A 13,551-nucleotide genomic window follows, 5' to 3' on the forward strand; every position below is an offset into this window, starting at 1 on the left:
AGGGTGGCATAAGACATGCTGTAGCCCTTAGAGACCTTCCCTGGCATCAGGGCCCTTGGTACCAGGGGTACCAGTTACAAGGGACTTACCTGGATGCCAGGGTGTGCCAATTGTGGAAACAAAGGTACAGGTTAGGGAAAGAACACTGGTGCTGGGGCCTGGTTAGCAGGCCTCAGCACACTTTCAAATCATAACTTGGCATCAGCAAAGGCAAACAGTCAGGGGGTAACCATGTCAAGGAGGCATTTCCTTACACAACCCCCCCCCCCCCCAAACAAAAGAGGATGAGACTAACCTTTCCCAAGAGAGTCTTCATTTTCTAAGTGGAAGAACCTGGAAAGGCCATCTGCATTGGCATGGGCAGTCCCAGGTCTGTGTTCCACTATAAAGTCCATTCCCTGTGGGGAGATGGACCACCTCAACAGTTTTGGATTTTCACCTTTCATTTGCATTAGCCATCTGAGAGGTCTGTGGTCAGTTTGAACTACAAAGTGAGTACCAAAGAGGTATGGTCTCAGCTTCTTCAGGGACCAAACCACAGCAAAGGCCTCCCTCTCAATGGCACTCCAACGCTGCTCCCTGGGGAGTAACCTCCTGCTAATGAAAGCAACAGGCTGGTCAAGGACATCATCATTTGTTTGGGACAAAACTGCCCCTATCCCATGTTCAGAGGCATCAGTCTGCACAATGACCTGCTTGGAGTAATCTGGAGCTTTTAGAACTGGTGCTGGGCACATAGCTTGTTTCAGGGTGTCAAAGTCCTGTTGGCATTCTACAGTCCAGTTTACCTTCTTGGGCATTTTCTTAGAGGTAAGTTCTGTGAGGTGTGTCACTTTTGATCCATATCCCTTCACAAACCTCCTGTAGTACCCAGTCACGCCAAGGAATGCCCTGACTTGAGTCTGGGTTTTTGGAGCTGCCCAGTCCAGAATAGTCTGGATCTTGGGCTGAAGTGGCTGAACTTGGCCTCCACCTACAAGGTGTCCCAAGTAATCCACAGTTCCCTGCCCTATCTGACATTTGGATGCCTTGATAGAGAGGCCTGCTGCTTGCAGGGCCTTCAAAACCTTCTTCAGGTGGACCAGGTGATCCTGCCAGCTGGAGCTAAAGACAGCAATATCGTCCAGATAAGCTGCACTAAAGGACTCCAAGCAAAACTAGTCAGCCCACACTGGAAGTCGGGTATGTTTTCAGGGGGCATCTCTAAGATGCCCTCTGGGGTGTATTTCACAATAAAATGTACACTGGCATCAGTGTGCATTTATTGTGCTGAGAAGTTTGATACCAAACTTCCCAGTTTTCAGTGTAGCCATTATGGTGCTGTGGAGTTTGTGTATGACAGACTCCCAGACCATATACTCTTATGGCTACCCTGCACTTACAATGTCTAAGGTTTTGCTTAGACACTGTAGGGGCATAGTGCTCATGCACCTATGCCCTCACCTATGGTATAGTGCACCCTGCCTTAGGGCTGTAAGGCCTGCTAGAGGGGTGACTTATCTATGCCATAGGCAGTGTGAGGTTGGCATGGCACCCTGAGGGGAGTGCTATGTCGACTTAGTCATTTTCTCCCCACCAGCACACACAAGCTGCCAAGCAGTGTGTCTGTGCTGAGTGAGGGGTCCCCAGGGTGGCATAAGACATGCTGCAGCCCTTAGAGACCTTCTCTGGCATCAGGCCCCTTGGTACCAGGGGTACCAGTTACAAGGGACTTACCTGGATGCCAGGGTGTGCCAATTGTGGAAACAAAGGTACAGGTTAGGGAAAGAACACTGGTGCTGGGGCCTGGTTAGCAGGCCTAAGCACACTTTCAAATCATAACTTGGCATCAGCAAAGGCAAAAAGTCAGGGAGTAACCATGCCAAGGAGGCATTTCCTTACAGTGTATGAATGCGGGGGTGTGTAGTGTGTATGGGAAATGTGTGCGCATATGTCTGTGTGTATGTCTCTGTGTATGTGTGCGTGTATTTTGTACATGTATGTCAGCGTGTTTGTGTAGTTGGTGTGTGAGTGTAGGGGGGTGGGGTGTGTGTGTGTCAATGGGGGGGTTGGGGAAGGGGGTCCTGCCACCTTTGGGGGGTGGTAGGGGGGTCGTGGGTGTGGGGGGAGGACTCTGGGGAGGGGGGTGGGGGAGTCCCCTATCTGTGCCAGGGAAGGAATTTCCTGGCACTGATAGTGCCTACCGTCATGGATTTCGTGGCAGTACAGAACCCCACGAAATCCATGGCAGTATGCGGGGTCGTGATACCGCCGGCGGTGTAGGGACGGCTGCCGGGCTAGTCACCAAAGTCGCCAGCCCAACGGTCATTACCACCCTGGCGGTCGGAGTGGAGAAGTGGCGGTTTAGCATGGTGGTCACCGCCATGCTTGTAATTTCATTTTTTTTACCGCCAGCCTGTTGGCGGTATTACTGCCACTTCTCTACCGACCGCCAGGGTTGTAATGAGGGCCATAGTCTATTACTGATAGCTTCACTTCTGAGCAGCAATAAAGCTGACAATCACTGCCTATCCCATAGATCAGCAGACCAAGGCTACATACTTTCAATACCTGATACACCAGACTGGGATATCGAGACCAAACTACAGAGTGGCAGTCTTACACAATTTTCAAACACAGTGTTTCTGCTTTTTGACATTTATATCTCTGAAGGGGGTGAGCACAACTGCCTGTAGAGAAAGTTGAATTTAAAATGTAATTACCGGTGCTGTCTGCATCTCGTTTCCTTTGCTGGCAAGGCGACTGAGGATGCTACGCTCAGACATCTGGAGACGGGCAGCGATTGGAGGGATCCGGGAAAGAGTAGCAGGCAAGCGCGTTACATCAGCCTTCATGTCACTCAGTAGTTCCTCCAGTTGGTTCAGAACTGGCAGTATTCCCGTAAAATAAGAGATAGAGACAAATGTCATGTTGGAGTTCAGAAACATAGAGGATATGCGGGGAGATGGAAAGGAAAATTTTGCGTACCTGTAAGAATCTGTTAGTAGCCTTTTGTGCTGTAGATTCACACGCTTTGCCTTCTCCTGTTATCTACTGTTGGGCTCTCACATAGTAAGTTGTTTTTTAAGACGCTTCAAGTTACAGAATGCTCTGTAACTCCACCCATAGTTCACAATGTGCATTGGCACAGACTCCATATTTGTACCTGTTTTTCACACAGCAGGTGAAAGATAAGAGTTCAGTGTAGAGCAGTGGTTCCCAACCTTTTGACTTCTGTGGACCCCCACTTTATCATAACTGGAACCTGGGATCCCCGCTGAAACATTACTGGTATCAGGGGACCCCCCACTGAGTTATTACTGAAAACTGGGGATCTAATCTGTTAATATTATTCAATTTTCTAAGGATTTGCGGACCCCCTGAGAAGGCTTCGCGGACCGCCAGGGGTCCTCGGTCCACAGGTTGGGAACAACTGGTGTAGAGTACTGCTTCTCCGGCAATTGAGAACCATGACCCAGGTTTTAAAATGGCATACTTTTGCAACCCACCTAGCTTTAATGGAAATGAGTGGGGGGAATTTATTAATGTATTACTAGACATGACTTCAATAACATGTGAATTACAAAAATAACTAATTATTTACAATTGTTTGCATTCCTCTTTAACAGCAATTGTTTGTAAATATCACAACTTTGACTAAGCCATTCAATACGTCTTTATCAGATTGTGGCAAAGTGGAAGATGGTGAATTGCATTGGAGCTGGAACACTTTTCTGAGTGGGGTGCTGGTCTGTGGCCTCCGTTCACTAAAGTCACCAGGCTTCTGAAAAATCTTGGTGTTGATCCCAATGATTTTAGAAAATCTGAAGACCCTTTCTCCAAAGAAGTATGGGGTCTCATATTCATTTTTGTGATAAAACGAGCAATAGTGCTGCTTTTTGGATTATATATATGTTTCAGTTTTATATAGCGGAAACACAAGAGCACTGGGGAGCTTTACATGAGCACCAGTTTACATTACATAAAGTCAAATGAATTTTGTTTTAAGCAAGGAGATCAAGTCATGACTGGATTCAAACCTGGTTACCCTAATCCAAAGTCTGCAGCTCTGGCCATTAGTCTCATCCATATTTCTCATGTGTGAATTACAAGTTACTTACCTTTGGTAATGAAATATCTGGTAGAGACATATTCTAGTTGCAGATTCCTTACCTTTGAATTTCCCCAGGTGCCAGACTGGATCCGGAGATTTTTCTTCGAGCAGTACCTCTGTGCGCCGTCAGGTGGCAATGGTCAACTTCACAGGCGTTGTTGGCGTTGTGTTCGCCATGATGACGTTGAGGTTGTTTATAGGTGCCACCACGGTGAACTGACGTCAGTTTCTTTTCACGACTTTCCACACCAGTAGTGCGGAGCCATGAAGAACACTGCGAGTGGTGAACCAAAACTAGGGCCCTCAAGGGAAAGTTCCTGTCCCTAAAAATCAGTTCGCAGTGCGGGTCGTCAAGGAATCTGTAACTAGAATATGTCTCTACCAGATATTTTATTAGCGAAGGTAAGTAACTTGTACATCTGATAAAGACTTCGAGTTTAAGATTCCTTACCTTTAAATAGATACCCGAGCAATACCATCCCCGGTGGTGGCCCTGTGAACTAAGATCACACCAAAAGGTCCTGCTGGACCGAACAGCCAATGTAGCCGTCCCTTCAGACCTGATTGTCTAGGCAGTAGTGCTTGGTAAAAGTGTGCCGACATGCCCACGTTGCTGCCTGACAAATATCCAGGACTGGAACGCCCTGTGCTAACGCTGTGGTAGCTCTGGTGGAATGAGCTCGTAAACCTTCAGGAGGCTGCTTTTTAGCCAGAGCGTAGCACATTTTGATGCATAAGAGTACCTATCTTGAAGTGGTCCTCTTCTGCACCCCTTCCCCTTCTTTGCACCCACATATTCCACAAAGAGTTGATCGTCCACCTGTAAATCTTTGGTAAGATCGAGATAGAACACCAATGCTCTTTTTGGGTCCAGACGGTGGAATCTCTCCTCTTCATGAGAGGGATGTGGGGATGCATAAAAGGTAGGCAAGGTGATGGACTGTCCAACATGGAAGGGTGTCACTACCTTAGTTATAAAAGAAGCACTTATGCGAAGCAACACTTTGTCAGGATGCATGGCAAGGAAAGGTGGCTTAGATGACAGAGCCTGGAGTTCACTGACCCTGTGGGCAGAAGTAATGGCAACTAAAAAGACAGCCTTTATAGGTAAGAGTCTTAGAGGACAGTTGTGAAGCAGTTCAAACGGGGTACACATAAGGGCTGTTAAGACCAGGTTGAGATCCCTTTGGGGCATGATGAATGGGAAAGTAGGAAAGCGATATGTGAGGCCTTTAAGAAACCTCCCAACTATGGGAGATGTAAATAAGGAAGGCTGATCAGTTAACCTCAAGAAAGCAGAGATGATAGAGAGATAGCACTTTAGAGTGCCCAAGGTGGAACCCTGCCGGGCAAGGGAAAGAATAATGAGAAGGACTTGAGAAAGAGGAGCAGATAGAGGATTGACAGAATTGTCAATGCACCATGCCACACATTTCTTATAACGACAGGCGTATACAGTTTTGGTTGAGGGACGCCTGACTGCCAAGATAACGTCACAGACTTCGGGTGGAAAGTCAAAGGACGTCCACTGTCGCTGCTCAATCTCCATGCATGAAGCCGCAGAGTTGACAGGGTCAGGTGGAGGGCCTTCCCCTGCTGCTACGACAGAAGATCCTCCCGAAGGGGCAATCTGATCGCAGGAGCTCTGGCCATGTTCAAAAGCTCGGGATAGCAGACTCTTCGTGCCCAGTTCAGAGCCACTTGTATTACATGGGCCCGGTCTTGTCTGATCTTCATCAGAACTCTGGGCAGAAGTGGTATTGGCGGCAAGGCGTACAGGAGGCCTGAATTCTAGTAGCGAAGAAAAAAGTCACTGAGCGAGTGCGCCTTGGAAACTCCAGCGCGCAAAACAGCTGACATTGCGAGTTCTCTAAGGCAGCGAACAAGTCTAACCAAGGTTCTCCCCACTGCAGGAAGAGACCTTGCACCACCTCCGGATAGAGACGCCATTTGTAGTCACCCATGCATCGTCGGCTGAGTTCTTCTGCTCTGGCAGTCAAGGAGCCTACAGGTGTTGAACCACCAGCGAAATACCCTGATGTGCCAGCCAAGTCCAGAGGAAAAGGGTCTCTTGACAAAGGGTCCATGACCCCACTCCGCCTTGTTTGTTGCAATACCACAGGGCTGTGGTGTTGTCTCTGAACACCTGCACTGTTTTCCCCTTGAGGGAGGGAAGAAATGCTTTCAATGCTAGTCCAATCGTTCGGAGCGTCAGATGATTGATATGGAGTCCCGTTTCCACTGGAGACCAGATGCCTCTGATCTCTGCCTCTCCCATGTGGACACCCCATCCCAGGAGTGACACATCTGTCACGACCGTAAGATCTGGTTGAGGAAAGGAGAGAGATATGCCCTTGACCTAATCTTGATTCGTTAACCACCACTGCAGGTCTTTCGCAGTCCCTTCTGAGATCTGGACTTTATCAGAGAGATTTCCCTGATGCTGTGTCCACTGGAACTTCAGGTCCCACTGCAGAGCCCGCATATGCCTTCTGGCCTTTTGAACCAGCAGAATGCAGGAGGCCATGAGGCCCAGCAGCCTCAGAGTCATTCTCACCTAAATCCAGGACAGAGGCTGAAAACTCAGTATCATAGCCCGAATATCCTGGACTCGCTTTTCGGGAGGATATGCCCGACATTGCACTGTATCCAGAACAGCTCAGATGAAAGGGAGCGTCTGAGAAGGAGTCAGGTGTGACCGGCATGTTGATAGTGAACCCCAGCGAATGCAAAAGGTTCGCCGTAGTCTGGAGGTGGGAGACAACTGTCTGGGGCGAGTTCGCCTTCAACAGCCAATCGTCGAGGTAGGGGAAGACTGGGACCCCTAACCTACACAGATGAGCTGCCACCACTACCATCACCTTCGTGAAACCCGAGGGGCACTGGTAAAGCCAAAGGGGAGCACGGTAAACTGAAAGTGCTTGTGACCTACCATGAATCGTAGGTAACGTCTGTGGGCCGGCAACACGGGAATGTCGAAGTATGCATCTTGCAAGTCCAATGCTACCATCCAGTCTCCGTGATCCAGGGCACACAGGCCCTGAGCCAATGTCAACATTTTAAACTTCTCCTTTTTTAGGAAGAGATTGAGGGACCAAAGATCTAATATAGGTCGAAGACCTTTGTATTTTTTTGGAACGAGAAAGTAGAGGGAATAGCAACTACGACCTACTTCTGGCAAATGAACCCTCTCTATAGCTCCTTTGGCCAAAAGGGCTTGGACTTCCTCGTGGAGAAGCTCCATATGATCCTCCGATATCTGACTGTATGAAGGTGGCATGGGTGGAGGAGATGTCTCGAAGGGGAGGGAGTAGCCCCTCCTGACAATTTGGAGGACCCACCTGTCTGAGGTAATGGAGTGCCATTGGGGCAGGTGATGGCGTATCCTGCCACCTACTGGCTCCTGATGTACCTGTGGACTAGGAAGGCTTGGTGGGTGAAGAGGGGACAGGGTGGACTGGGTGACCCGCTGGCTCCCTGATCCCCGTGAACGTGGGATCCCGCGGCCGAGCAGGGCCTGTACAGCATGCGCGGGTCGGTGGCCAGGGGAAAAGGACGCAGTTGTGTGCCCCTACTGTAGTCACATAAGGGGCGAAAGGTGGACTGCCGGAGTCTAGGTGCGGGCGCGAGGCCAAGGGACCAGGCTGTGGCTCGGGAATCCTTAAAGCAATCAAGCGCTGAGTCTGCCTTGTATCCGAAGAGACGTGTGCCATCAAAGGGCATGTCCATCATGGATTGCTGAATATCCCCCGAAAAGCCAGATGTTCTCAGCCAGGCACATGGCCTCATAAAATTCTTTAAGTTAGGTGGGGGTGGCTCTGGCTCCTGGGATGTCGGGGAAGCGCAGAGCCGACCCAGAAGAAGGCTCCGTTGATGGAGGCCTAGAGAGTTGACGCTCTTCCCACGTGGTATCATCCGAAAGACAGGGTGAAGTCAAAGAACACTTGTCCTTCTTTGACTTCTTCTTTTTGTGACCCGAATGTCCTGATGGCTTGGAAGCAAAGAGTGGTGGTGAATCTGTGGCTGGGCTCAAGACCTTCTACACGAACGGGACTGTGAGCGCCACGGAATCGAGTGTCGGACCGCCATGAGCTTTAGCTTTAGGGACCACTCCCGCAAAGCCTTCAGGTTCATGGCCCGACACTCAGAGCACGACTTTGGGTCGTGATTGCGCTCCAGGCACCAGAGACACATGAGGTGCGGATCCATCACCAACATGGTTCGCTGACAGGAGTCGCAGAGCTTGAATACGGTCTGTCGGGACATCCTTTGACGCATCCACAAACTCGTCAAAAATTCGACAAAAGTGTTGACGTAGTCAAAAAAATGACAGGGGTATCTCTTCTCCGGAGCTGCGCGTAGGCTGGCGCGCAAAGAAAAGAACTGACGTCAGCGCGCCGGGGTGGCACCTACATACCGCGGAGTTGACCCACGCCACCTTACGGCACGCAGAGGTACTGCTCTAATAAAAATCTCCAGATCCAGTCTGACGCCTGGGGAAATTCAAAGGTAAGGAATCTGCAACTAGAAGTCTCTATCAGATAGTCATACACAAGTGGGATGATTTTGTATGATCACATATAGTGAGCACATTCTGGTGGTCATTACAACCTCAGCGGTCTTTTTGAAAGACAGCCGAGTGACCGCTGTGCTGAAGACTGCCAGTGCAGGTGGTTTTACGCTCTGTGAATTATGACTGCTGGCAGCCCTCTGTCCTTTTTGGGACGGAGAGCCGCCAGCAGCCATACTGGTGGTCGGAGGGGAAGTGGAGGTTGCTCCACCTCCACCGCCTGTCATCAGAACACCGCACACTGAATCACATTCCGTGATTCGGCGTGGCGGTGTTCTGGTGACGGGGTGCTGGCGGCGGAGCAGCCCCCATGGATCCCGTCCCCTCCTGGAGGATCAACGGACCAGGTAAGTTGATCGTCTGTTAGGAGAGGGGGGTGAGGGGGTGTTGTGTGCGTGCATGGGGGTGTGTGTGTGAGTATGTAGAGGGGGTGTGTGAGTGCGTGAATGCATGCAGGGGTGTAGTGTGTTCGGAAATGTGTGCGTGTCTGTCTGTATGTCTGTATGGATGTGTGCATGTATGTCTGTATGTCGGTGTACGTGTATGACTGTGTGTGTGTCTGTAGGCATGTTTGTTGGTATGTGTGCGGGTATGTGTGTTGGTGCTGTATGCATGCGTGTACGGTGTGTGTCTGTGTAGCAATTTTGGGGGTAGGGGTGGGGAGGGTGGTCCTGCCACCTTTGGGTGGTAGTAGGTGGTTGGGTGGGGGGAGGACTCGGGGTGGGGGAGACCCCTATCAGTGCCATGGAAGGAATTCCCTAGCACCGATAGTGCTTACCACCATGGATTTCATGGCGGTTCCCAACCCATGAAATCCATGGCGGTCAGCCGGGTCGTGATACTGCCGGCGGTCTTGTGACGGCCGCTGGGCTGGAGACCCAAGTCTCCAGCCCAGCGGTCGGAACGGAGAAGTGGCAGATGACCATGGCGGTAACCGCCATGGTCATAATTCAATTTTTTTTTCTGCCATCCACTTCTCCGCCCACCGCCAGGGTCATAAAGAGGACCTCTCTGTTAAAATGACTTTGTGAAGTAAAAAGCTCATCAGCAAAAAATACTTGAAGGTTCACCCAGTCTTGCATAGGAATGTTTGCAATGAACTGGACTTAGGGGTATAATTCAGCACCTTTGCTGAGTGGGGCTGCAACAATTTTCAGAGTAGGGGTGCTAACATCAATGAAAGCATAGGGATTGTGAACAATCCTAGCTTCACACAAAGTATTCAGCAGGAGAGTGGTGAGAGTGTATTATGTAGCTTGTGATGCATTTTGGAGCACACTGTTACAAATGTATCACTAAGCCATCTTGCAGTAGCACACTGTGATTTACAGACAGGACATTTTCCATTGAAAAGGCCACTAAACTTTTACCTTTGTCTCTGAAGCACATCAAATGTCATGAGACAATGTCACAAGAAAAATACAAAATGTAAAGGCATCTTTTGCGATCCACCAGAAATCGTATATGTGTGTGTATATATAATAAAATAATATATGTGTCCTGTGCATTGTAATCAGTTAATTAATGTACATTCATAAAGAAAATGTGCAATAACTTCCTGCTTCTAGCGAGAAGGGAGGGCGCATGTATATATGAATGTATGCATGTGAATCTACAGCGCAACAGGCTACAAACAGATGTGTATAGGGTAAGTGACATTTTCCAATCATAGTATGTGTAGCTGTAGATTCACATGCTTTGCATTGAGTGTAAAACAGTTTCCTTTCAGTGCTGGCTTACTGGCATATGGTGTATATGTTTAAACAAAGTCCTTAGTACACTTTGGCCAACCATAGCTTGTTTATAATGCAATTTGGCAACAGAATGTTGCTTTGTGAACTTGTGTATTGTTGACGATCTTGCTGTGTTGTAGATATCAGTTAACGGGATACTGCCTAAGAAGGACATGGTGGGTGGCTTTTTACTTGTAAAGTGTGCCACAGGAGGTGCGGGAAGCACATGTTTAGTTACAGCATAACAAGTATGGATACTTTTCACAAACCACCTGGAAAAGCCTGCTTTAAATATAGAGTGACCATTGTATGGTGCAGCAAAAGCAACAAAAAGCTGGTTACTCTTATGGAAAGGCTTAGTCCTGCCAGTATGGTACGTAAGTGCACATTTAACATCCAATGTGTGTAACGCTTTCTCCACAGCAGAATCAGGCTGCCAGAAAAATATGGGCAGCTCTACAGCCTGGTTTAACCAGAAAGGCAGAAATTTAGGATTGGTTAAGGACTAATCCTAAGTATCTGCTCCTTGTGGATTTTCATGAATGGTTCTTGAATTGCAAGTGCTTGTAGCTCATTAATGTGCCTGAGGGAAGTTGTAGCTACAAGTAAAGCTACTTTCCATGTGTAATTGGTATGAATGAAGAGGCTCAAAAGGTGGCCCCATAAACCTGGACAGTATAACACTGAAGTTCCAAGCAGGTGCTGGAGGGGTCAGACGCTCATGAGCTCCTTGACTACAGAAATCCTAAAAGGGATGCATATTTCCTGTTCTGCTTACATGGAGCTACAGCTGCTAAATGAAGGTGTGTATCAAAGTGTATGCTAGCTCTGCCTTTTGAAGATGTAAAAGGTAGAGAATGATGTCTTGCACGATAACGCTGAAGGGGTCTAGTTGCTTTGAGATGCCATAGTGGATAAAACATTTCCACATTGCTGCCTATCTTACACACATGGTAGGTTTACGTGACTCTTGCAAGAATACCCTAAACTCCTCTGGAAGATGTCAGTATAAGAACTGTAGGATCTCTGGTGCCAGATCGTTACATTGAGCTATTGGGCTATTTTGAGTCTGGGTGCTTCATTATACCACATTATTGCATAGGACTGTCTGGGTATGGCCTGATGGGATGTTTCTTGTAGGGACTATTAGACATTTCCAGTAGCACCAAGAACCAGGGCTGGCTGACCCTAGAATCATGGTAATGTAGAGACTTGCCTCATTCTTCTCACCATGTATGGACTGAGTGGGAGAGGGGGAAAACACAGGCAAATATCCTGCACCAGAAGGTGAGACAAAAGTTGCATGTCAATTCCTTTTGCTCAGGGGAGAGACAGAAGTTACAGACTTTTGTGGTGATCACCCCAAGACACATGATCTGACAATGTCGGAGGAATCGGAAGATATGTGATTCATCTGCCGACAGTCTCAGAAGCAAAGTCGTCTGTGATTAAAAAAGGTTGGGAACATGCACTGTCTAACTGGGTGTTGAATCGATCTCTCATGTAAGAAGGTCAAACAAATGCAAGGTATTTGATCTTTCACTAGAACTGATGAACTAAAGCTGGTTCCGAATTTGCCACAGGATAAAGTGTCAGTCTCGGAGCCAGCTAGACATGTTGAATACTTGGTGGAAAAAAGACAATCTAAAGGTAGAGATGGTGCCCATGTGCATTGTGAACCAAGGAAGGAGTCACACAGCATCTTGTAACTTGAAGCTTCATTCAAGAAAAATAATGTAATGTCTGAGCCCAACATTAGATGGCAGCAGTATGCAAAGCATGTTAATCATAGCCAAACATGCTACAAAGTTACTTACATGCATGAATCATTCCCAGTCTTTGGTTAAACATGCAGTTTTGACTCCGTAGTTATTATAGCCTTTGATCACAATGCTCAGAGTTTGCCTCAAATAAAGCAGTGTTTTTCACTGCAAATTCCCAGAATGGCAATTTCTCAGCATATTGTGGCCTACAAACTGAGGGGGTTATTACAACTTTGGAGGAGGTGTTAATCCGTCCCAAAAGTGACGGTAAAGTGACGGATATACCACCAGCCGTATTACGAGTTCCATAGGATAAAATGGACTCGTAATACGCCTGGTGGTATATCCGTCACTTTACCGTCACTTTTGGGACGGATTAACACCTCCTCCAAAGTTGTAATAACCCCCTGAGTATTTAATGTTTATTTGAAGGTTTAGCTGAAATGTGTATTTGTTGAGAGACACACATTGTAGTGTAGAACTACCTTGTAGTTCATTATGTATCTTTCCAAGATATGTTAGAACTTCACATTTCTATGTTGTCCAGCATAGGACCTTTCACATAGTCTAATGACTGAATCGTTCCACACCATCAGGCTGGAAATCCACAGTTACTTTAAACAGCACTACTGTTACACATCCACCTCACTCGAAACAGCCCAAACCTCAGTTAATGAGGTAGAGGAGCTAAACTGTCCTACCCCCCCAAGAGGCCATTGTAGGCCAGATTTCAAAGCACAAGTCCGAGTATTTAATAGAATTGAGGCTTGGACCGCAGAATAGAGAGGGTGGCATGAACATATAGGCCCTCATTCCGACAGGCTGGCGGTGCTTCATTGCCCGCGTTAAAGCCGCGGTCAGAAAAGGGAATCCGGCGGTTTCCCGCCGGATTTCCCCTGCTTGGGCAGAACCCCCATGGCGGCGCTGCTTATTCCGACCCCCTTCCCGCCATCCTGTTCCTGGCGGTTTTTACAGTAAGCACTTGCAACTCCCCTACTCTTCTTGTTGATGTTAGGGTTACGAGAAGTGCAGACATCCAGGAAATTAGGTTTAGAACAGTGTTCAAATCTCAAGGCACTGGAGAGCGAAGAGTAAGAGGGAAAGCTCTAAATGTTCTTCATGCACTGTTTTATAATTTGTTGCGTAAATCGAGTTGCAGAGATATTTTCTGCTATTCACAATTTCGAGATCACCGATAGGTGTACTATAAATGTTGAATATTTGAGGTCACTGTTCGCCAGATCCAGAAAGTACGAAAATATTTGATGGGGCTGTGTGGACAGTAGATGGAATGTTTGTCTTTACACCATATAGAAAAATGCTTCCACTAGTCATTGTTTATCTTTGTGGCTGCTGGAGCTAGTGCCCCTGACCAAATGTTTCAGCACTCAG

At 47.9% G+C, this 13,551-nt stretch overlaps 1 protein-coding gene across 10 annotated transcripts in view; it reads right to left on the minus strand.

The window, feature by feature from the left end:
* The window catches only part of CHD3 (chromodomain helicase DNA binding protein 3), a 1,503,198-nt gene that overhangs the window by 114,761 nt on the left and 1,374,886 nt on the right, over nt 1-13,551 (minus strand). For 9 of the 10 annotated variants that reach the window (XM_069218663.1, XM_069218665.1, XM_069218664.1 and 6 more), the window contains one exon: nt 2,703-2,866. The exons of the other annotated variant lie outside the window; for it this stretch is intronic. In XM_069218663.1, the coding sequence (XP_069074764.1) occupies nt 2,703-2,866 (164 nt within the window). The remainder of the gene's footprint in view (nt 1-2,702; nt 2,867-13,551) is intronic. 10 annotated transcript variants of the gene reach the window in all.

This window comes from Pleurodeles waltl, chromosome 12 (assembly GCF_031143425.1).
Source record: "Pleurodeles waltl isolate 20211129_DDA chromosome 12, aPleWal1.hap1.20221129, whole genome shotgun sequence".
Lineage (NCBI taxonomy): Eukaryota > Metazoa > Chordata > Amphibia > Caudata > Salamandridae > Pleurodeles > Pleurodeles waltl.